The 25,126-nt window shown below is 38.0% G+C and overlaps 2 protein-coding genes across 15 annotated transcripts in view; one reads left to right on the forward strand and one right to left on the reverse strand.

Moving 5' to 3' along the window:
- The window catches only part of CENPK (centromere protein K), a 550,311-nt gene that overhangs the window by 265,590 nt on the left and 259,595 nt on the right, over positions 1 to 25,126 (forward strand). The gene's annotated exons all lie outside the window — the stretch shown is intronic.
- The window catches only part of ERBIN (erbb2 interacting protein), a 123,135-nt gene that overhangs the window by 38,960 nt on the left and 59,049 nt on the right, over positions 1 to 25,126 (reverse strand). For all 14 annotated transcript variants that reach the window (XM_075078849.1, XM_075078848.1, XM_075078854.1 and 11 more), the window contains exons 5-7: positions 12,991 to 13,069; positions 12,175 to 12,264; positions 5,900 to 5,956 (exon numbers count right to left, since the gene is read on the reverse strand). In XM_075078849.1, coding sequence (XP_074934950.1) covers positions 5,900 to 5,956; positions 12,175 to 12,264; positions 12,991 to 13,069 — 226 coding nt within the window. The remainder of the gene's footprint in view (positions 1 to 5,899; positions 5,957 to 12,174; positions 12,265 to 12,990; positions 13,070 to 25,126) is intronic.

Here is a 25,126-nt window from a genome sequence, read left to right on the forward strand (position 1 = left end):
TACCACAGTGACTATTGACTGTCACACAAAGAGTACACTGCAACTCATCCACAGATTAGCTTACAAAAAATAAAGACCACTAGAGTAATCTTTATGATAAAGAGTAACTCAGTGAAGTTACTCTTCTTTTGAGTGCTTCAGCTTTTCACCTACAGTCACAGTAAGTCTCAGCAGCCGAAGACCCCAATTGCACTTTTCCCCCCAAAGAAAGACCACTGCCTAATGATCAGCTAAAACAGAAAAGACCATTGTTGATCACAGTAACCTACAACACCCTTCTCCCTTTCCATGCTGACAAAGTTGCTTCAGTATGATATAATCAAATTATTAAATTGGATTTTGTGACGCATCAATACACTTTAACCCAACTTATGGCAAAGATTAAATCAATGACTGATATAAAGTAAAATTCATTATTATTTCAAGCTGTGTTTTGGGAAAATTTTTCCTCCATTTAAAGTTTACTTTGGGGACCATAGAGAGATCACCTACCACAGCACATGGTGGTCTACACAATCAGTACTCTAGTCAACAGTAGTACCACCTAAAAATGTTTTCAAAGGGGCTGTGAATCCCTCATATGATATTATTTATTTAATAACAGATTTCTACAAAACAATTAATATCTGAAACTTTCAAATATAAACCATAAGTGTGTGTATACACTATAAAATTCTGGAAAAACTAAAGAGCTTCTAATAGAGTATTTTATATTGTCAGAATATATGTATGAACACTAATACCTTTAACACACATCTGCCTGAGCACAAGATGCTCTATGCAGCTCTTCAAAGTTTCAGTTCAACTACACTATTACTGTTGTTCTGACTATATAGTTCAAAAATTACATTCTATTGAAAAATGCCTTATTTATCCAAAAAGGATTACACTCAACATTTGTAACATTTGCCTGTAGATTGGATTTTCATTACATTATAGTAATTACGTTAGGGACCAACCAGGTATTTAGTGTAAGTAGTAGACAGAAACAGAAGCCATTTTTTGCACTGCACACATAGTATACACAGGATTTAGGGGAAAGCCTTTAATTCATATTCCCATTGCCTCAAAGAAAAAAAATACGCATGAAAAGACTACTTCCAGAAGAATCTGAAAAATATTTTCCCTCATTTCTCGAGGCTCCCAAAATGGACGATTACCAGTAAGCCAACTGCTAAAATTCATTTTCCAGTTCTAACAAATTATCTAAGACCCTCTGAAATACTGCGTAAACTGAATTTCTCAAAGCTTTATGAGACCATGCCAATACCAATTTTAGTGCCATATGTTACTAACAAATTTGCCCCAATGCATCTCCCAGAAGCACAGTAGAAGAATCACTTAAGGGATCTAGCATATAATTCTGCAGCTTTCATTACTTCCTCAGCAACACATACTGTACTTCTACTGATGGCTTCAATTTAGAAAGGTTTTAGATTTCTTTGGTCTTCAAGCTATGGTAGGTAGACTCTGGGCTACTAGAGAGACCCATCCAAAACTCCACTGACAATCTAAATTGTAGATTTCAAATCAAAAAGTAGATAAAGGGAGATTCACAGCTATGTGGGATTGAATTTGACAGGTTAATTTCAATAAATGATTTGGAAAAAATGGCTTATTTAACATTTTTATAGACCCTTCATTTCAACAGTTTTAAGACAGTGCCTTGATTTTTATTTGAACTGAATATTAAGCTTAAACACAAATGTTAAAAGTGAATGAAGAAAAACAGGTAACACCCACAAAATGAAAAAAGTTCAATCCAATTTAAGTTAATTTTGATGAGGCTGAATTGAAAGAAAGTTGGACGGGGTTTTTTACAGCAGCTTAAGATTAACAGAATTTTTTCTTTCAGTTCCACATGAACTCTCCTCTTTTCATTTTAAAGGTTTGCTAAAGATACAGACACGCACACAAAAACCCCCCACCAAACAAAACATCCATCCCCCAGGCCAATTATACTCCACAGTCTGAGTGATTTTTTCCCCTCCCCCTCCTTCCTCCTGTACACCATTCAACTCTGAGGCCAAACTGTTTACACAGCTAACACCAGATTCACAGAATCTAAGCAGTAAAGGTCCTCTCCTCTCCACTGTCAGATTACACTAGAAACACAAATACCACTCCAGCCCAACCCAAGACTTAGGTGCTCCCTTTCCCTTCCCAAACTGCTAATGCTACATCCTTAAGGGCTCTAAGGCAACCCAAAGTTCCCATTCTTGCCATAATCTTCACTATCTTACTGAAAAAAAAAAAGTTAAGAATACTGTTACAGTTTTTCATCAAGCATCTTAGTCTTACGATTTGGAACTAGAGCAAATTCTGCAAATCCCTCTGAAGTATCTGAAAAATTAATTATTTTGGGCCCTTTTTTCTTCCTTTTCAGAATGTCTAATCTAGCAAACACACACACTCAACTGTAAAACATACATAACTTTGTTTGCAAGGCCGGGGCCTCAGTTATTTTTCTCCCTCTCCTCACTGCCTGCCTAATCTACAGTACTTTCAGCTATTCTATGACTAATATATCTTTGCTTTTTTGGTATTGTTTATAGAGCAACTGTATCTTCAGACAAAATACAAACAAAGCTTCCAATAATACTGAAGTAACAGGGAAAATTCAGTGCTAAAGGAGGAGGAACACAGGCCTGTAAACAAAAATATGCTAGATCACTGAGTTACACCTATTTCTGTCTTTGCCACATTGTACGTAACCCCTTCCATAAACAGAAAAATCCGTTCCATAATTCATTTATTGACCTTGCTGTCAAACCAATCCAACACTAAGGGATCAGGTAGTCTAAATTATGCCTGAGATTCTGATGCTGTAAATAGTCAGTTTCATGAAGTTAACACTACAGCTTACTTCAAGTAGCATACAATCTAAGAGGTGTGTGTAATGGCAAGATTGGGCCCTGATTCATTGTAATTACACTCTCAAATAACTTGCTTCTTTCTGAAAAGGTTACTTTTTTTCTTGACAGTTAGGCAACAGATAGAAGCTTAAAAAAAATCAAATCTAAGCTTACATTTCCCTTGAACCATTTTTCCAACTTTCAGCTACCTATAAGATAAATGCCTCTAAAATAGTCTATGTGTATTTTTCCTTTCCTTTCAGCAGAAATATTTTCACTAAGCCGGTTTGCATTATAATACTGCCAGTTTTGCAGTCTCTGGCTGTGGATAAGTTCCAAACAAAATGATGCATTTGGCACAAAGCAAGGCTGATTTAGTCTGTTGGCATTAATTACCCATTTTGATTAACAGTTTTTCAAGTGCTTTATGCTTTACTGTTAAAAATTATGTGCATGTTTAATTCAGCAAGAGGGATAGCTGATTTTGTAGAAATTTTCCAAATACTCATGAAAGAACTCACTGTAAGTATGAAATTTTTAAAAAGATGAGAGTGACAGGGAAACAAGAAAATATAGGTGTATTCCATAGCAAAAACATTAGCATGTATTGCTGCATCTTATTAGCCAAAAAAAAAACCCAACACTTTGGATCTTCTACGCTATTTAAAGCTGTATAGCATGTTCCTTTTAAAACACATACTCAGGTTTGGAAAACTCTTAAGTCCAAATTTCACATCAGATTCTGTTCTAACGTAACAGTTGAAGCCAGGTCACGGATGCCTTTGCTGGCCAGGTCAACTGCTGCACAGTTCTATTACACTGAATGGCAGATTCACTTCTTGCATCCTATGGACACCACAACGAATTTTTTCTCCCTTGTGTACATCACACATAACATCCAGTGCCTGACTGTAGCGAAATGCAGGTTAATGTGGTTAAATTGAGGAAAAAAAAAAGTAGTCTCAATAGCTTTAATCTCCCTCAACTGAACCACAAGAGTACTAAAAGAAAATAATAAAGGTGGCTTCTCAGCATGTACTGTAGACCATTATGGAGGTTCTACAGAGGACATCTTCATGACAGCTGCTCTTTAGTTTTCCAGCAAGGATGAAACCCTGGAAACACTGAAGTCAACAAAAAAAATTCCCAGCGACTTCAACAGAAGTTGTGTTTGGCTTAATACATGACATGTAGTGATAAGAGACATTTAAACAAAGAGACCTCTATAAACCACTCTTTTTAAAATATCACATGTAATTATTCATGCTATTAGTGTTAATTATGGCAATTAAGGTCAGAGTAATTTTATAAATAAAATCTGTACGAGCTGTAAATTTTAATTATACCTACTGCACCTCTTTTGGAAGTAACTTCATTTACACAGCTACTACCCCAAATTACATATCCCGTGATTTTTTCCTACTGAAATTAGTGATAGCAGAAAGAGCAAAAGACGACAGAAAATATTTACATCACATGAATGAGTAGAATGCATCACACCTGGAAGACTTAAATTCACACTTGCGGATACTACACATTTCATTCCAGATATTAGTTCTGGCATCATCATACAGCAGACAGTACCTAGGCATACAAAAAGGGAATTCCAGTGGAACATACCCACTCACATGGAGAGGACAAGGGGGAATGGACACAAGTTGCTCTTGGGGAGATTCCGATTGAACACCAGACGGAAATTTTTCACACTGAGGACAGTCAACCATTGGAATAATCTCCCAGGAAAGTGGTTGGCTCGGCCACGTTGGACACCTTCAAGAGTTGTCTGGACAGGGTGCTGGGCCATCTTGTTTAGACTCTGCTCTTCCTAGAAATGTTGGACTAGATGATCCCTGAGGTCCCTTCCAACCTGTGATTCTGTGATACCCCTTGGTCATGTCTTAGGAACATAATTAGCTACAGTCACTAAGAAAACTGGCTGTTTTATTTGAAAGGCTGTCAGTTCACACTTTGGCCTGCTGCATGAAAGTCTCTGCTAGCATATGAGCTGGACAGAGTGAATGTTCAATTGTTAGCTTCTCTTTTCCACCAAAACATCTTACATACACCAAAACCAGTACCTCTCTTTACCAGTTTCTTGTGCCAGAGGAGGACCCCTTTTACAGCACACCACAACACATTCAGGACTCTATAGCTGGTTATTCACATCCCATCTCTGGGATCTCCTTTTCTCTCTTCACTGACCTCTTATACCTCTGTTAGCGCACTTAGACCTCCAGGGTCCAAGTTATAAAATTCAGAGCATTCCTCATAGAAACAGCCAGAATTGCAACACGCTGGGCTTGTTTGATGAAATGAGTGAGAACTGCAAGACAGGGTTTAGAAAGATGCTAGATTTTAAGAGAGAGGTACAACTGTATTGCCTGTTACAACAACTGCTGTAAGAATTCCCAGAATTATTTTACTATTACCAAAAACACATCTGAGGAATATGCAGCCACTACGTTAAACAATGCTGTTGCATTACAGAATAGGTACAGCAAAGCAGATTCCATACAACACAGTAATGAGTTGTTACTTCAGCTCTGAAGCATACTAAACTAAAAAAAAAAGTGTTCAAGTCACATGAATTGCATTCCCTCTGTCATTCTGAGCAAGCATCTTGAACTCCACATTTGATTTAGAGATAATGATCTCTGTCACCAATGCCTAAGTCTCAGACACTCAGCCATCAGAAACATATCCAGACAGGCATCTGGGCAGCCATACAATACTGCGTGCAAGAAGCATCAGACATTTCAGAACGATCATCCTGAGGTGCCCACATGCTGTCTTGAAAGCAAAACAGGTGGATCTGAAATCTACAGGGCCAGACAGGGACAGGGAAAAAAAAAGGGTATCTCTGAATAGTCAGAGGGAGATATAATTTCAGCAGCATGAAGGGAAAGTTCTGTGTGAGAACTTAGTCCAGTTACTTAGCTACACATTTTAAGTTGTGATCTACCTTTCAATATGCACTACATTGTTAGTGTAACTACAGGAAAAAAACCTCTGAGGTAGTTTCAATAAATGTCATCCATACTTACTTTGGCAATATTTTTAACTGGTTTTCTCTAAGTTCCAATATCTGGAGTTTAGTTAATCTGTAACAGAAATGCATACCAAATTATCACAATATACTGTATTTTATGACAAAAGCAATCTCTGAACATATTTATATTGCTGAATTTAAAAAAAAAATCTACAAGTTCAAAATATTTTTCCTGTAAGAATAAAAATATGTTTTGTGCATAAATCTGCATATTATTTAAAATTATTCACTGGGGTTTCGTTTTGGTAAAGCAGCAAACGAACTATGTCTTGCCTGCTGTTCTGCACCCGTTTGAACCCATTTGTTTTCCTTCATCCCAGAGATTTTAAAGCACTTCATTGGATTCATCATATACAGAAGTACACAGGAAGTAGTAGAAGACAGGTAGGATCAGTCTGCACAAGTTAAGATACTGCGTTTCTAATGCTGGCAAGGTATCAAACCATTTCGTATAACAAACTATTCCTCATCAGAGGAATACCTGTGCTCTTCCACATGGTAAAAAAAACCCTTTAAATTAATCTTGGATTTCCTTCCACGTTCTCTTTCTAGTCAGCTTCTTAATCCATTCTGATATTTCTCTTAGAAAGCAGTTTGACCTTTCTTTCAGTAAATCCTTGGTTGCAAGATAAATAATCTGTAAATCCCAAACTCAACTGCTTGGCCAAGATAAGTTCAAAGCAGTCTTGACATTCAACCAATGTACCATAGCCAGCAGAATTTTTCATTGTTAAGTGAAATGCAGAAACTGAGTTTGGTTTAAATATAGACAGGATTGTAAAGACAAGAGTTCTACATGTGAACCACTAACAGTCCTCATACAACACAAGATAGGTCATTAAGCTCCCCAACTCAAAAAGACGCTTAGTGAACAGATCAGTATTTCCTTAAGGTGCTTAACTGAGTACGTTGTAAAGAAACAGACAAAAACCTTAATTTTGATTAAGTAGTAAGAACTATACTTGAAGTAAAAATAGAATGCTGAAAACAGTGTGTTTTCCCTCTAGACATACGCTAATTCTTGGATGCATTTGAAAGTAGCAATCTGCCACACCTATGAATCACCTCAGACTATAACAGTCACCTTGAAACAGAGCAGAGGTCAATGTAGCCCAGCACTGCAAGCAGTACTTGCCATCTGGTAGCAACTGCTGGAGAGGAACCTCCTCCCCCCAGCCTCTCAAAGGAAAGCCAGCACTCCAACAGTGCTGAAAGAATACCTTCATAAAAATCCAGTTCATGTTAATATCTCTGCTGTTAATCTAAGACATAACTGGAAAGGACTTCTTCCTACCTGCATTCTAAGATACCAATTTGTGACAAAACAGAACTTGTTTGTTTAAACACACTCAGATCTGAACTGTCATTTTGGGCTTAGACTTCTGAACCCAAGAACAACCACACACTGCATTAGGCTCCAATTCGTGTTTTGCTTTGATGACAGAGAAAATAGCTACCATTGGTAAGTTTTCTTCACAACACAAGCATGCAAATTTCTCAGTTGAAAGCAGTGGAAGCAAGCCTCCATTCATATACTAAACTAAATATACACACACCTGACACTTTGTTGAATTTAGCCAGAACTGACTGTACTACACTTCTAATAAGCCAATTCTCTGAACTTAAAGACTGCCTTTGGTTATAGAAAGGTTCATAGCTTTATGACCTTGTTTCATGTTCCACTCCTTCTTCAGCTAATCCTAAGAAACTGGAGATACAAATATCGAATTTCTTATGTGTAGAGCTACACAGAGAGTATAAGGAAACATTTTCAGCCTCTCGTGGCTGGGAAATACACGCTGTGTCTGAACCACTGATTTTCTTGCCATAATTGATGAGAAATATTGGACTGAAGCAATTGTCACTTCTTCCATTATGACTGGAAGTCTAACTCGAGTTTAATATAACAACATACATCAAATACTCAATCTAGATGCTCTTTAAATTGCTGGTGTGAACACCCATGCTCAGCATTTGAATTGCTATAATAGAACTGAAAAGCTGGAGTTTAATTTGGAAAGAGAACTAGTCCACCTATACTAAAGAAAAAACCAGAAGCCATAGTGGCAGAATATGCATTTCCTGTGCCATTCTATCACAAAGATTTGTCATACTCATAGGAAAATATTTAATTTCTCAACTGTTAAAACCCATAACCACAGAAATAATTACACATCACCTAAACACTAAGCTGTTACAGAGTATTATTCAAGTACCCTGGTGTAATGGTCCCAACAAAATTATTGTTGCAGCATTATTATTTAATATAAACAACTTAGCCTGCTTTTAAAACGTAGGTCAACTTTTAAATGAAGTGAAATCTCCACATGAACACCTTGCCAGGATAAGACCAATATTCCTCCTAAATCTGATTTAACCATACAATCTGTAAAAAATTTAATATATAGCAGGTATACTTAGAAACTTGCTGTTCAACAGCAGTCATTCCTTGGAAAGCTAAAAATATTTCATTTCATAGACAGGTGTTCTTTATTTTTCACCTCCTTTGCAGTTTTGCTAATGCAGATTATTTTTTAAAATCTTATCTAAAATATAAGGCAAGAAGACTGAAATATACGTATCCTATAGCAGGATACATCTGCAGAAGTTTCAGCCAGATTGCATATATGTAAGTAAGTCAAGTCCCCAATTTGATTATCGCTGTAAAAAATTATCCCAATGTCAATACTACTAAAAATATCTACTACTGCAAACACTACTGGCAAATTGTTGTGAAAGAAGATTAAAAGCAGATTCATTGCAACATCACAGTAAAAAGTCCCTGGAAGCCATACCCCATTACAGACAACATTCTCAGAGTTTTTAGAATGACACTGAAGATAAACTCCTTCCTTATCTTAAGCACCCATCAGTAAATAACACTTTGCTTTTAAAGCCCTGTCTCAAAATTAGCCTGCAGTGAGCTTCAAGTTCAGAATACTCTGCTAATATATTTGTATATTTAAATGTAAATACACATGATGATGATGTATTTAGATACAACAGATATGGTTTTCTTCCGTAAGCATAAGCAGTTCTGAGATTTCTGTGCATAGGCATAAACGCTAACTCTGGGATTCGTGCCAATATTAATGCATTCAAATCAGAACTTGGGAGTGGAGGAAAAAAACCACTCTATCACCTCAGAATTCTGAAGGAACTGGCACATTTAATAAAAAGTCTGGTGATTTTTAACAACAACATCACTGAGGACAGAAAGTACATAATGCTCATAAAGAAGGGGAAAAAAGATTGGATAATCTCAATAGCATGCAGAAGTTTAGCACAAATTTTGAATGCAAGAATAAAGCATGGATGTAAACATAATAAAACATTGCATGGATATACTAAAAGTAATTTGCATCACACTATTTTCTTTACTAAGCACCAGGCTGAATGTTACTGACAGAGGTGCTCAAAGACCCATTTTGGGACTGTCCCGTTCAATACTTTTGAACAGCAATCTTAAAGGATAAGAAAAATGTTTTAAGTTGGCTGATGCCACAAAAGACAGCCACAGACAATACAGTTAATTATTAGGATACTGTAGGGAAAGAAATCTGTACAACCTTAAGGATTAAAAAAAATAGAAAAGGGACAAGATGTCATAGCACCAAGTACTTATGATTTCCTTGTAGAGTTGTCAGCCATTTCTAACTGAGCTGTCCAATGCATTGGTCAATCATGTGGGAAACGACACTAGGCAGCTGCAAAAAGGGCTAGTGGAACACTACAGCATAACCATAGACGTTTCCAAGAGAAACAAGAAGATAATCATGACATTGTACCAGCCATGAAGAGATCTCAATTTGAATTCTAAATATAGCTGTATGTGTCATCATCCTCTGTCAAAAAGAAGACGATGAATTCAAGCTGAAACTCATTCTAAGATTATTAATATAATCAATCGCAAAGGAAAACCTGCCATACCATAGGCAAACAGAATTTTGTTTAGTCTAGCAAACTAAGAGACAGATATGAGAACACTATAAAAACAGCAGGTTAAAGAATGGGGGATAACACTTGTAGGAGATGACAGCAATTAAACTGTGGAACAAATGAATATGAATAGCGAGAAACGGATGTGGGTAACCAGGTTTCTAACCTGGACAGCTAGAACAGAGACCCTGACACAGGGAAGATAAAAACCTTGCTAGCTTTAATATGGACTTGGCTTAGTTTTTATGAGGTATTATTACCTATAGTTGCCAGGAAGAGCAGGCAATAGAATTCCTGTGTTCCACTTCAATTAAAAGTAATAGCTATAAAACCATGCATAAAAACAATTAAGGCACCAAATTGGAAGAACCTGAAGGACTGTCCTTTATGGGAACAATCAACAATGCTCTAAATATCCCAGAAGCTTCTACCAGAGTGTTTTTAGTTTGGTTTTTTTTTTGTGTGTGGTTTTTTTTAATATTCCCATATTCTGAAGTACAATTTAAAAGACCATTCGCACTACCAAGTGTTTATACCTAGCTGTAAAGTTGTGGGGTGGCACAGCAGTCTGATCATTTACAGAAGTACTCAGTGTCAAAGGAGTCTTACTTTGAAATGACAGGTTACCAATTCATTTCTTCCTAATTTATTTGATCTAAACATTACCTACAGAATACTATTTATTCTGTGCAATACCATTACTAGCAGGTAAAGTTACATAAATATTCTTAATTCATTCAAAAACAGCTGATGAGAAAAGTCTTAATTTCAGTGTCACTCTCCTGGCTACAAGCTAGGATGCTGTGAGTCACTATATATAATTTAAAAACCAAGGCTGAATTCTTCATGGCTCTTAAAAGGAACACTACCCTGGAGACTTGGCTTTCAAGTTGCCTTCAGTAACTGATTTATTCTTAAGATGTTAGTAATTAATTACTTCACCATTTCCCTAACTATTAAGCATTACAGAAGCAGACAGTGATGAAGAAAAAATTATAACAAGGCTTTTTTAAACTATGTATAAGATTAGCTACTTAGAAGACCAACTCTGCCAACCCGAAGTCTTCATCTGTAGTGCCTGGTTTTTACCACGAAAATTTTGCCATTTGGTTAGACTATTAAAAACAGTACAGAAAAATATACAGGCAATCATTAAAATGCCAACAAGTATGCTATGTATCCTCCAGATAGTTCTTTTTCAACCTTAATGAAGACTTTTGAAACACAAACTTTGTGCACTAGAAACATGCAAGACAGTTAATGCTCCTGTGTCACAAACAGCTTTTTTTGTTAGCTGAGTGTGTAACAGATCTGGTGCTTTTAATTGTTCATCAGGGAATGACTAACAAATGGACATAGAAGAATACACCAACAACTCTGGTCACAGGTGACTAACAAACTAATGGTCACTAATGGACTGCACCTGTGCTCACCTTTCACTGTACATCTCCTGACCTGCCAAACTTCTGCTGCACTCTATCTGGGGGTTTCAATAATCCCTTGTAAACTGTGCTGACCCAACTACAACCACACAGCCTAAGGCAACTGCTTTCACACAACAACGTGCCTGGTTAACTAACAGCCTTATTTCCTGAAAGGGAGGCTTGCTGGACATGGGATGGTGTAGAAGAGTGACAATCCAGGAAAAGAGAGCATAAAGTAAGTGTGAAGAGAGGAAAGAAAAGCAGAAATGGCTCAATAGCATGATAAGGACACCAGGATGAACCACGCTCATCTAGGAGTCTTCCTTTTAACTACATTACCCTTTCACTTTTGCTCCCAAAATTTAATGAATTTTAAAGAGGTAGGGGTTTAGTTTTTGGGGGGTTTTTTTTGTATTTACATTATTACATGGAACAATTTTGCTTAGTCAGCACATTGTGAACATGGTAAATCTTTTCATAAAGATTCCTGACAACAAGGCACTTCAGGATTATAGATGTGCATGAAGGAACCTGTGCATCCAGGAGAGAAAAAGTGGAATTACAGATGTCATTATTTGCTTCTCTTCAATTACTAAATGATAAACAACCTGTATTTCAGAAATACTAGTCTCCCATACTTATCAGACTTGTGTTGTAAAAGAAGCAAGTATGTAAATTAGTTATTTCTTGTCTCTTTATAAGCATTCTCTTTGTCCTTCAATAGCCCAATTAAAACATTGTGATAAAGATTCAGGGTTTTGTTTCTGTAACTAACATGTGGCATAAATGGATTCGTAATGTACACTTCTTCCCCTCTTCCAGTTGATGCTTTACTTGAGAAGCAGCAGAAACTGCTCTGCATAAATTTAAAACTAAATGTAGATACTAAGTTTCAAATTTAACTTACCTGCCAAAATTCGCTGGCAAAAACTCAAGAAAAGCATCATTCAGGTACAGCTGCGTTAGGTTTAAAAGCTGGGAAAATCCATCTGGAAGCCTAGATAGAAATAAAATAATGTGGTGCCTTTGTTTCAATTATATTCAGGGCATTATGTCTTATTTTCTTAAACAGTATAGTATTGACATTCTACATATTGATAACATCAAAATTAAGGTGGTACTAGAAGTTCTACAAAATTGCACTAGATATTTGTTCTCCGTAAGATTAGTTTCAAAATTATTTTTAAGTATTGAGGACAATCTCTACAGGCAATATAAACGACAAACAGATGTACTCGTTATGTATTTGTGATCCCCTGACATTCAATGTGGAAGAGGCATTCATTAGAGACAATAAGACAAATTAAAACCTACACAACACCTTTCTTCCCCAGAAGAGTTACGTTGCATGAAGTTTGTATCTCTGGCAGTGCTACTTCTGGTAAATTAATTTTGTCACTATTGAAGGTGACAGGGAAATCTACTCATAATTATTGTTATCAAGAAAGAACACACTCTGCGTATTTCTCTATGGTCACAAAGAATTGATGGACTTAAAGCTCAGAAAGCCACATAGTATAATGCAGGATTGCCCACACAGCCTGCTAACTTGGGCAAAATACTTTAATGGCACAGCTATACTGTATCACAGTGCAATGAGGTTAATGAATATGCTTCTCAGGTAACTCTGCTCCTTGTCTCCAAGGGTTGGTGCATGTCTGGGGCAAATCTGAGACTCAGCAGTGTTTGCACAAAATAAAATATCAAAAAAGGGCAAACTTACTTTGAAATTGGATTTACACTGGCCTCAACAACTGTCAAGAGTTTACAGTTTTTTATATTTTCTGGAAACTCCTGTATGCCTGCAAGATAGAGAGAGGTAGGGAAACAGTCTGAGATTATTAGACTCCATCATAGGCATAAAAAGTGATGCACACAAAACCACTAGCCATAAAAACTTTAATTCATTTAACAAACAGTGGACTGGTTCTGTGATATTTCATTTTAGACACAAGTTTCATTAAAGAAGCACTCTTATGCAATACCACTTCTTTTACTATTTCATCCCCAAAGCATTTCATATGGCAGTTAAGCAGGCAGCTCACCAAGCAGCATTACAGAGACACAGTACACTAACAATTCCCACCGCTTGTTACCAAATATTAAACCACATGTACTTTGTAATGTTCTTAAGATCAGGCCCTCAGCCCCAATATTGAGTATTAAAAATAAAGGCATTCATACACATGGTAGAACAACGTTTCAAACAGGATCTGTTTGTCAAATGCATAGCTAGTATTACACCCAGGTGAAATGGTAAGGCTTCAAATGGTAAAGTATGTTTACAGCATTCATGTTTCTGAATAGATATCCCAAAATGTGACATATGCTTGCTGTTAGAATCAGGTTATATGTAGAGAAGGACAAAACATTGCAGACACACTTATTCCTGAAAATTAAAATAAGGAAATTCTTTTTCCAAGATTATGTCCAGAAACACCAGAGTGAATTTGCAACCCATGTATCTGCCAGATTTGTACTTGTCAGAAACCAGCAAAACAGGCCTTGAAAACAGGAGAGAAGCGTCCACCACATCAGTAGGAAATCAGTATTGAATCATTCTACTGCCCAAGACTTTCACCTCTATCTTTACTGTACCATAAAAATAAATAAAACCATGGTTATCACAACTGCAGTTGCTTTTGCAATGTACCACTACATTGTTTTTGTACCATGGGACAAGTGTTTTCATTTTAAATAAACTTCTAACAACCACTCATACTGAACTCCTTCAACTTGGATTAAGAAAACATTTTTTTTTCAAGAAAAACCTATACAACAGTGAAATGAATTTACTGTAAAACAACTGTGTTTTTTCAAGTAACAGAAATCAGCTCTTTGTCTTTCAATTAATGCATGTTATCGTGTCTGCTTCCAGACTGCTTTATCAGGTGTGTGGAGAGGGACCAAGACCACTAAGGAACTGTACTCTGTGGATGCTTGCTTTTAGGCTAGTGAGAGTGTGAAATTACATGCTGCTACAAGCATCTTAACTCTCTTATAGTCCAGATGCAGAGAGAAAGACAAGGGCAGTGTGCCTTCTTGTTCAGATTGGCAGGTGGGACTTGGTTATATCTCCCCATGTATCTGTTCTGAGAATACCGAAGGAGAAAAACCATGGCAAAGAATCAGCTGCTAAGTAATATTTTTACTTGCATAACAAATTACACAATTTCTGGTGCTAGCTTAGAGTTTGGTTCTTTCTATGTTTGTGCAGTAACAAGATTGACCTGATATATTAGGACTTAAGAGATGGCAATAACACCTGACAACAAAAATAGTCACAAAACACATACTTCCACATCAAGTCAATTTGTAATGTTGAAGAGCAAAGTCACTGTGATGACTTTTCCATAAATTCAACTTAAGTCAAAACACTCTGTCTGTCAAAGTAGACTTTTAGGTCTTTCTTGACAAGAACCTGTTTGTCATACTAAATGGTTGAAATTATTACGTTTGACTCATACCAGGTGTTGTACTCCATTACTGAGAGGTGAAAGGCAAGAAAAGCATCTATTCATCTTTTTTCACTTTCAACACTGTCATGGTTTAGCTGGCAGCTCAGCCCCACACAGCCGCTCGCTCACTCCCCCACCGGTAGATGGGGGAGAGAATCAGAAGGGTAATGCTCGCAGGTTGGGTAAGAACAGTTTAATAATTAAAATGGAAAGAAACAACAACAGAAATGCAACGTAAAGGAGAACAACGAGAGGCACAAAACCCCAGGGGTTTTAATCCAGGTGTTTAAATACCTCTATCATAGATACTTTTGGGAAATAGACTATTGAACTTGAGAACAATAACATATAAAAGCAGAGGTGATCGGAAGCAATTGAACCATCAACTGTAATATATGCCAAGATTTCTGACACTTCTGTTCTACTATCATGCATGTTCGTGTATATGCACACGTGTAAGAAATATAGCTTTATATATGGCTTCAGCCACATGAAGTTTACTGGGGCTGTGAGTGGAGTTGAAGCAGGTGATGACGACAGAGGACACTGATTCAATTCACTTTATCACTCTCAGTTCAAAATCTGGCCTTGGCTTGGTCCTTGGATAAAGGATTGCTCTGGTCCAACATGTTAAACCTCATGTTTTTAATACTAATATTAGTTTGCACTGCCTGTGTCAAGAATTCATTGAAACACAGAAGACTTAAAGCTGTGATAACTACCTAGAAAACAAAACACACAGCACATCTGCTAGAGAGGAGGATGTCAATATAAACTTACTCTCGAAAGAACAGCCAAATAAAATATTGGTTATCCAAATACAGACATGTTAAATCAGCATGCTTTTATACATAATCAGAGGGCTCTACAGTAGTCTCGTTTGACTATGCCTTGGGAAAGAGGCAGCAACAGTTTTAACAACAAATTAACAACAGAAATTCAACTAATGAGAAAGCTAAGAATGAAGGAGCCCATAAACTAAGTTCAAAAGAGCAGTACATTGGGAATGACAGCATGAAATACACCTCACATTTGTAGCACACGTTCAGAAGAGGAAAAAAAAAATTAGGAGACTGCTCCCCTCTACCATGTGATAGGAAGTTGCATTTATTTACTGTCTATACAACAACCTTCAGACACTCACTTCTCCTTAGCTATATTCCTCCTGCATGCTAGAAACATGGAGTTACTCTTGGATTAGTATTCTTTCAGTTCACACACCAAGAAAGCAAATTCAAAAAGAAAGAAAGAAGAGTAAGTAAGAAGACAGAGATACACTGGAAAGAGAGATGAGACAAGGACAAAAGGCTGTAAAGAGCACTTTATAAGACAAACTGTTCCTTCTTTCTCTGCTTTCCACCTGTCCTTAGTGTCCTGAACTGTCTTCCCTGTTAAGGAAGCTCAGCAAATCTTGAGGGTCTCCATGACCGTGTGTTTCCATGACCATGTCTTTCCACACTCCATTCATAACACTGTGCAAATTAATCCATTTGATAGCCAGCCCCACCCTCCACGAGCATGTGATCAAACGAACACTGAGATCCACGATCCTTTCTAAATCCCATTTTTCTTTCCTTTTCTTACTGTTTTGTTTATACACCGATAAGAATTATAGAAGAGGAAGACAGCACAACAGATTACTTAGGGGGCTATCTAATCTGTTGCAGCCTTCTCCCTCTTTCCTTGAAAAGCATCATCTGGACAGGTTCTTCATCCTGCTGTTTCCTACACAACGTGATCACCATCATCACCCCTAACCCATTTCACTGCTGTAGCTGATTTACAGATCATGCTTGCTGTTTAAAAAAAAGAAAAAAAACAAACCACAAACCACCACACTTGTGACTATGACCATTTGCAGAGGACAACAGGAAAAATGCTGTTTGCTGGTAACCTTTAACTACCAGATCCAAACTGAATTGAGGACAAAGTTCTTTTTTAGTGTCGTTTCCCACAGAAGTGAGATTCATGTAATAGCTTTTAGTATTTACTTGCCTGTTCCTTCCTCGTTTTCCCAAATTTCACTCACTTTTAAACTCTCTGGCCAGTTTCTACCAAAACCAATACATTAAAAAAAGAGAAAGTGGGGGCAGGGGCTAGGACTGGAAGATTGTTAAGGAAAATTTGGCAGTAAGGCAAGGAAAACGAACCTAAAATTCTTGTCTGGACTAAGCCAAAACCAGAAAGCACTCATCATTCAGAACTCTACTTGGCAACCAGCTAACCAGCCTAACCTAGAGAGTGGTGTTTACTAAGAAACCCAGACCAGCTGCAGCACAGGCCCAAAGGGTATACTAGAAAGGTCATATCAAGATTTTGGGTCAATGGCCACAAATCTGAGGGTAATCAACCCCAATTCTGGATCACATAACACAGCTGAAGTACAGAATTTAGCCTGATCTCTAACTCCCCAGACAGCAATGATTGTTTTGGCACAGCTCATCACAGCAAAAGTCCACACAAGTCCCTCCCTTTGTTTAGACTGGATTAAGGCAATTTTAAGTATAATTGGGGACCCAGCCACCATCTGGAGTTACACTCATCTCCTCCCCTACATAGCCCAATCCTTTCCTGTCACCAGGATCAGCACAACTTGCAGATCAGGAGAGAACACTGCGACAACTTTCTCTCTCCATCGGGTAACATTTTTTTCATTCAGAAATACTGGCAATTCTGGATGTACAGAAAATTGTGCAAGTCACATCCATTGCTGGCAGTATCCTTCCCTGCAATGGATCCCACAGCTTACACCCTGATACACTACTGTCTCAGCTCTGCTGCAGATGGGGTCTTGCTCTGCTGTTTATACTCTAGTGATGTAGTCATATTTTTCTTCACAGTCAAGTGCTTAAACTAGTATGCCCAGACTTCAGTTATTGAAACCATTACTGCTATACAGCAGTGGCAATGCCTCCAAATCAAGTTCCACCTCTTCTCATGCAGAAACATTTTAAATAAGCTTGCCCCCATCAAAAAAAAAAAGTATTGGTTAAATTCCTGAAGAGCAGAGAAAGAAAATTACTAACAAATATCAGACCTGTAGAAGCCATATGGGTGATGTCCCCAAAGGAAGGAGTTTACTGCTAGATCTCTCAGTTGGTGGGGCATGTGACAAAAAAACCCAACTTCTCCCAAAAGCAGGCACACCAAAAGGCCCTCTTGCTGCAAAATAAATGAAACTACAGCCTGCTGTACACCTGTCCCACTCTGCACCCTTCAAGTATAGAGGACACAGAGGCAAACACACTGGCTCAGTCTGCATGAACATGAAAGCAACCCTAATTACACACATTCTTCCCTCAGCTAATCTATTCACCGTGATCTCAACTTCCGGGCAAGCAGCTATTAGGACCTGCCTGAAAACAGTTCCACCACAGAAAGAGCACCTTTTGTTTGTTCTTCCACTCAGGCCTCTGCTACAACCGTCCTTCCAGCCAATATGAATCAAACATGGCAACCAAAATATTTTCAGAACTCAATAATACATGCCACAGTGCTCCCAAAGATTACATGGAATCTGTTTGCAAAAGCTGAAATTTTAAACTGAAAGCTTAAACTGAAGTATCAGTCACTGTCTGTATTCTTATATATTTATATAATTTGCTTGAATTTGGGATTCCTGTATACCTTCTGAAGTAAAAGCAGCGTTCTTCATTATTCAAAGCAAGCAGTGTGTTAGAGCCCAACCAATTCACTGCACAACGCTGACCCATCTATCCTTCCTTTTGAACGTCCATTCCTCTTTCCAAAATCCTTAGAGGATCCCCTGCCACAGCTGGTTTCAGATCAACCAGGATCTCAGGCTTCCATGAGATGGCTGACCAGCCTGCAGGGCAGCACTAACAACTTCCTGCTCAGGGCTGGAGTTGCAGCTCAGCACAAGGCTGACCTCCATGTACCTGTGTACAAGGTGGTACTCAGTACACTCGTCGTCACCAAGCAGCTTGGAAGCTTCCAGCTCATTTGGTGAAAACCTATCCTAAAAAAATTGTTTCAAGAGACGGGAGCAACTATTGAGAAGTTCTGCAAACATATCTCAAAGCTTTTGAAACCTGCTATATGTCACATCAGTTGCTTCTCTTGCACTCTCAGACTGTCAGAATTGTGAAATTCCTTGCAACTTGGTTTTCTCTGTATATGAGCATTACAGAAGCCATGGCTTTCTGACTGTCTTTTACTAAAAGCAAAAATATGTAAGCTTGGAGACCTGTGGAAGAAACCTACCTTTCTGTAGAACAACTCAAAAACCATATGTTATATATTTAACCTATCATCATTAAACTTGTTACAGATTTAACAAAACAGCAATTTTAATGCATTTATGTAGCTTTTCATCATCTACTCTCTTCACTTTGTTTACGCAGAAAAGTTGTCTTCTTAGAAAAATTTTTGCTTTTATCAAGGAAATCATTAATCCTACAAAATATTTACGAAATTCTGAAAACAAACTCCACTGGATTTCCTGATTTTTCTTTGAAGTGACTTCGCTTGACAAGTACCTACTTCTAGCTTAGTAAACAGATTCACCTCTCCACTTTACAAAGCCCTTTCCTCCAAACCTACATGCTCTGAAAGCTTAAAAATTTTCTTTCCCATTTGTCCCCCCCTTTAATGATGGTCACTTGCAGGGTTGTAAGCTACAGCTATGCTGGAGGCTCCTTTCTTCAGTTTACACAATGAAAAATGGAAGTTGACTCTTTATCTGGAGGAATGTTTGGAGGTTTCTCATACAGCAAAATAGGTAACGTTTGTACAGTACCTGTAATGATTAACATGAAAATTTCAGCTGACCTACCAATCTGACAGAAACAAGTTAAACAGTGTTTTCATTTAGAAAACAGAAAAAAAATCCAGGAAATACTTCTACAGGGAAATTTTTACGTTTTTCTAATAAGCTTTAAAGAAAAATGTACTCATATTGGTTGTAATAACTATTATAATAAATTCAATTTAAAGTAAAATTAAGTATTAGCAATATACTTGGTGCTCATTTTGTTAACAAGGTAGGTACTTAACAACATACATTTATATAGTAATAAAATATTAATAACAATTAAGACAAAAGGTTCTTTTGCAGAATAAGTGTCCATATGTGGACAAAGCAGCAGCATTAAGATATAAACTGGTTTTTTTACAGCTTTGAACCCATTACAAGCCGGAGTCAATTTTAATATTTCTAAATTTTTGCTTTGAGACCCCTTGTGACATTCAAAATTTTTAGTTTTGAATCTGAAAGCTAAAAACTCACATGAATTGTGTGAGGTTGAGACTAATGAATCCTATTTTATACTGTATGTTAGCCTCCTGATCTATTTAAATGGATAATGTCTCATCATTGTTTTCTCCAACAACAATAACTTGCACTGCTAAATTATCAAAGCTGATGCAGGCAGAGGAAACAAGACAACAGTTTAGAGGGTTTTTTTTTGTTTTGGGTTTTTTTTTTGGGGGGGGGGGTGGGGGGGGTGGTGGTGTTTATTGCTTTTTTACACGTATACTGGCACAGCTAGGATACTCCAGCAAGCCCACAAGAGTCTTCTAAGCATTCATCATCAAAGCATTTGGAAGAACTTAAATTTTTAAAGTAAGGCAGCTCTAGGCCTGCTCTAGCCATGTTCCTTACACAATGTAAAGGAGGAGGAGTAGCAAGAGAAGGTTCCTAAATGCCTTTTCTTTGGGGAAAAAAAAAAAAGAGAGCAAATAAGGCTGCTTCTTGAAAACATCCTTGACACACTAATTTGCATAAACTTAAACATGCCAGCACAGGGTAAAACTGCAAAATGTGGAACACAAGGAAGGTTGTGGGCAACAGTTTTGTTCATAATGCTGTCTTGGACAAATACCAAGGTTCAGGTGGTTTTCAGCTATGTCTAATTCATGACTGGAGTGTTGCTGAATCCCCAGAGAAACCTGAAACTAAAGTGTAACATAAACCCATAAAGCAACTTTGCTTCCCTCTCCCCGCCCCCTCCAACCCCAGACTGCAAAAATTCAGTGTTGGCTTTCCAGTCACTTTTGGTTGATACATGATGACTGTCACTCAAAGCATGTCCCTTTACAAAAATAAAGGTATGTTCTGTCTTTACACAAAAATTCACGTCTAAAAACCCTATAATTACTTCTACAATGCCTCTTCTGTGTTACAAAAATTTCTTTGAGTCCAGAGATTTGTATTAAACTAATTTCAGAATTTCAGATGTGTACACTCGAATTCTATGTTCAAGACCTTAACTGCATTGAAATTCCATTCTGTTCACACCCTCTTATACAGAGATCATTTTATTCTGCAGAAACAGATCCTGTTCAGTATCTTTAATAAGACAGACAATAAATTTAAGAATAAAATAGTATAAACACTTAAATAAAGAATTTTAAACAGGATACCTGCCTACATTTAGGACAAATTTATGACCTCTATATGATGATACATTACAGTAAAGCTACAGACTCAGCAGTCAACACCAGATCAATTGTCTTTTATTTCATTCTTATGGATGATATAAGCCTCCTGCTCTTGTCTGCCCTTCCCCACCCCCACTCCCAGTATAAGCAGAGAAATAGCAAATTTACATCAAGTTATTTATGTATTCAGGCTTTTCCTCTCTTACTTCTCTCTGCAGAAAATAAAACTTGGATCTGTCTCCCTATTAACTATGAATAATTCTCAAGTCCTAGAAAAAACATCTTCCTAAATGCCCCAGATGGGGAACATAAGACTAGATACTCTCCTGAATTCTCATTTTCCAACTCCAACTTTTGGCACACAGTGTACTAAAGCTAGTTTGCCAAATCAGCAGATGATTTTAGAACACTGAAGAAAACATATTTGATCTAAATTTACATCTGTTAACAAAATTCTTTAAAATTATTTAAATCATTTTATACACAGATATGCCTGGAGGCAGGGGGTATGGGTGTGGGTGGGTGTTTGCTTTCTTGGGTTTAGTTTGTGTATTTATCCATGAAGGTTCCTTGCTTGACAAATTGACACGTTTTTCACTGCGATGTTTCAGCAAAGTTAGAGAACCATGCCTTAACATCTAAGGGACTAAGGAAGACACCCTTATTTCCAAAACACCATGTTTCTTTTGGTCTTGCTATTTGTTTTCTAATCTTGTTACTTAATCCTCCAAAGGCCTGAATAATATAGAACTTAAAAATTCAGTCTTTAACTGCAAGCAGAGAAAATCAGACCATCTCACTGTTTCCCACAATGCTAACTCCATAGGCACAAGTAATTTCAAGCCCATCTCCCAGGCTACAGGAAAGCCCAATTTCCCCGGCAGTCACCTAATCATAGTAACCCATAAAGCCAACTCTTCTTTCCTTTATATATGCCATCATACACTGCACATGAATGCTTTTCCCTTCTTCAAAGAAGAGGTAAAAACATTTCCTTGACAGTCTTTCACATTGTCCTACGTGCAGACTAAGGCTGGCATCCTGGAGGCACAAGGAAATTGTTGTCCCCTAAACGTTAATAAACCCTGAAAGAGACAGATTTAGGGGTGAAAAACGGTGTTGTGGGCTTTTTTGGTGGGTAGCTTGGTTTTTTTTTTCCTGTACAACTGTCAATACAAACATTACTTGACCATAGAGGATTTAAAAATTGAAAGTTTTCCTTAGCTTCATAAATAAAACACTAATTTTTCTATGTAGGTCTTATAGTCTATATGCTGCAACTTCTCCTTAGCATGTAGGCCAGGAGGACTGGGAAGAAGGACATCTCTTGAGGCCTTCTGAAATGCAGGGTGTAATTTCTGGTAAAGAAAAGCAGTTAATTTATTGTACCATTTATTTAAGTATCATTTCATCTTCATGACTAGGACAGCACCAAGCTTCATCATACCTGGAAAGAAACAGTAGAATATCTCTGATATTAAAGGTTCACAATAACCTTAGGAATCAGGTTAAAACACCATAAAAAAAAAAAACTGATGTACTCACTACCAAAAATCTACAAAATTTATTGCCTATTACCAAGCATTCTTGGTGTCCTATGACAGAGTGAGGTGGCCTTCTATGACAAAATGACTTGCCTGGTTGACATGGGGCGGGTAGTGGACATTGTCTACTTGGACTTCCCCGAAAGCTTTTGATACTGTCCCCCATGGCCTCCTCCTGGAGAAATTAATGCGTTATGGCCTAGAGAAGTGGTCTGTGTGGTGGGTGGGAACTGGCTGACAGGCTGCACCCAAAGGGTGGTGGTAAAGAGCTCCTTTTCCAAGTGGCAACCTGTCACAAGTGGAGTCCCCCAGGGATCAATATTGGGCCCAACGTTATTCAACATCTTCATAAGTGATCTGGATAATGGGATCAGGTGTGGCCTGATGAAGTTTGCTGATGACACCAAATTGAGTGGGGAAGTAGACACTCCAGAAGGGAGAGCTGCTCTGCAGGAAGATCTGGATAGGCTGGAAGAGCAGGCCAGCAAGAACCTTGTGAAGTTAACAAGGACAAGTGTAAGGTCTTGCACCTGGGAAAACATAATGCTGGGAGTGCAGCACAGACTGGGATCCACCTGGCTGCAGAGCAGCTCTGTGGAAAGGGACCTGGGGGTCCTGGTGGACAGGAGGCTCAACATGAACGAATGGTGCGCTCCTGCAGCCAAGAAGGCCAACACGATGCTGGGTTGCATCAAAAAGGGCATCGCCAGCAGAGAGAAAGAAGTCATCATCCCGCTCTACTCAGCACTGGTCAGGCCACACCTGGAGTACTGTGTGCAGTTCTGGTCCCCGCTATACAAAAAGGACGTGGACAGGCTGGAAGGGGTCCAGAAGGGCCACCAAGGCAACCAAAGGACTGGGAAGCCTGCCACACGAGGATAGGCTGGGACAACTGGGTTTGTTCAGCCTTGAGAAAAGGAGGCTCAGAGGGGATCTCATCACCATGTACCAGTACTTAAGGGGCAGCTACAAAGAAGAGGGAGGCTCCCTTTTTACAAGGAGTCACATGGAGAGGACAAGGGGGAATGGACACAAGTTGCTCTTGGGGAGATTCTGATTGGACACCAGAGGGAAATTTTTCACAGTGAGGACAGTCACCATTGGAATAATCTCCCAGGAAAGTGGTTGACGCGGCCATGTTGGACACCTTCAAGAGTCGTCTGGACAGGGTGCTGGGGCATCTTGTCTAGGCTGCACTCTTCCTAGAAATGTTGGACAAGATGGTCCCTGAGGTCCCTTCCAACCTGTGATTCTGATTCTGTGAAGCCTAAAGGCAGAGTTAGTTTTAACTCTATTCCATACTTGCTACACATATAGCAGCAGTTTGATATTTTAGCAAACATCCACGCCATGACCTCTTCAGCAACCATGAATAATATATTCCAAACCAAACGTTTGTACAGAGACTTCTGTATTCTCCAGAACACACAACTGTTGGAGGTTTGTACTCCGTAACCCAGCACATGCCTTGAAACATATGTCACTTCATGCAAAGACTAGATATATTGACAGAGAAGGAGTCAAATGAAGACTACTAAATAAAACCTGGTTGGCTCAAGAAGGCCCAATTAACTGGACACAGGGAGCATAGAGGGAAACATGCATGTCTCCTGGCTTTCTATAATTTACGAAATCTTCCCTAGGCTTTTGGTTACTGTTGGAGACAGGCCATTAGACTAGAGGAATCCTTATTCTGTTTAAGTATTATTAAATATTCTTAGGTTTCTGCCTTTGCACAGCTGCTGTGTCTCCATTATGCAGTTTTATACATTTTGTATATACAATTAGACACATTTAAATCTGAAATTAAGAAGGCAAGACCTTTTATAAGCTACTAAAACATCACAAAGATTGCTTTCTTTGACTAATGCTTTATGTAATGAATCTGTCACCTTGAAGAATTTCTGCATTTTGATCTTTCACCTAAATGTCAAAAATTATGCACACACATATGTATGTATGTAGTTCTGCTTGGAAAGCTGGATTCTCTCCTGTGCAACAGGTCTCTGTGAGCCAGACTCTGCAGTTCATAAGGTAACTTGAACACATTTTAAAATGGAAACTTTATTCTTCATTTTTGTATCAGCTCTTTAGAAAATTGAATACTTCTCTTCAGTTAATACATGAGATTATGCCTATTCTGCAAACAGCTCAACTTACATGAAAATCCTATCATATTTCAAGCATGTTGGTGTTTGAAAAGTAAAGTCTAACTAACTACCCTTCTAAAATGCAACCTTGAAAACTAAATGTATAGTTGACCTAAAGCCATCCGCATTCCTTGATTTAGCTCTATTCACATCAAAAGAAAACACTTATGGTATATCAATACTAGAAGAAAAACACAGGAACTATCACCTTCACTTGCCACAACCACAAGAATCTGAAATCACACTCAATTATTTTAGAATTTGGCATCTCTCATCATCCTGCACCAAGACTGGTGATTCATCTC

The sequence above is a fragment of the Phalacrocorax aristotelis genome, chromosome Z (genome assembly GCF_949628215.1).
Source record: "Phalacrocorax aristotelis chromosome Z, bGulAri2.1, whole genome shotgun sequence".
NCBI lineage: Eukaryota > Metazoa > Chordata > Aves > Suliformes > Phalacrocoracidae > Phalacrocorax > Phalacrocorax aristotelis.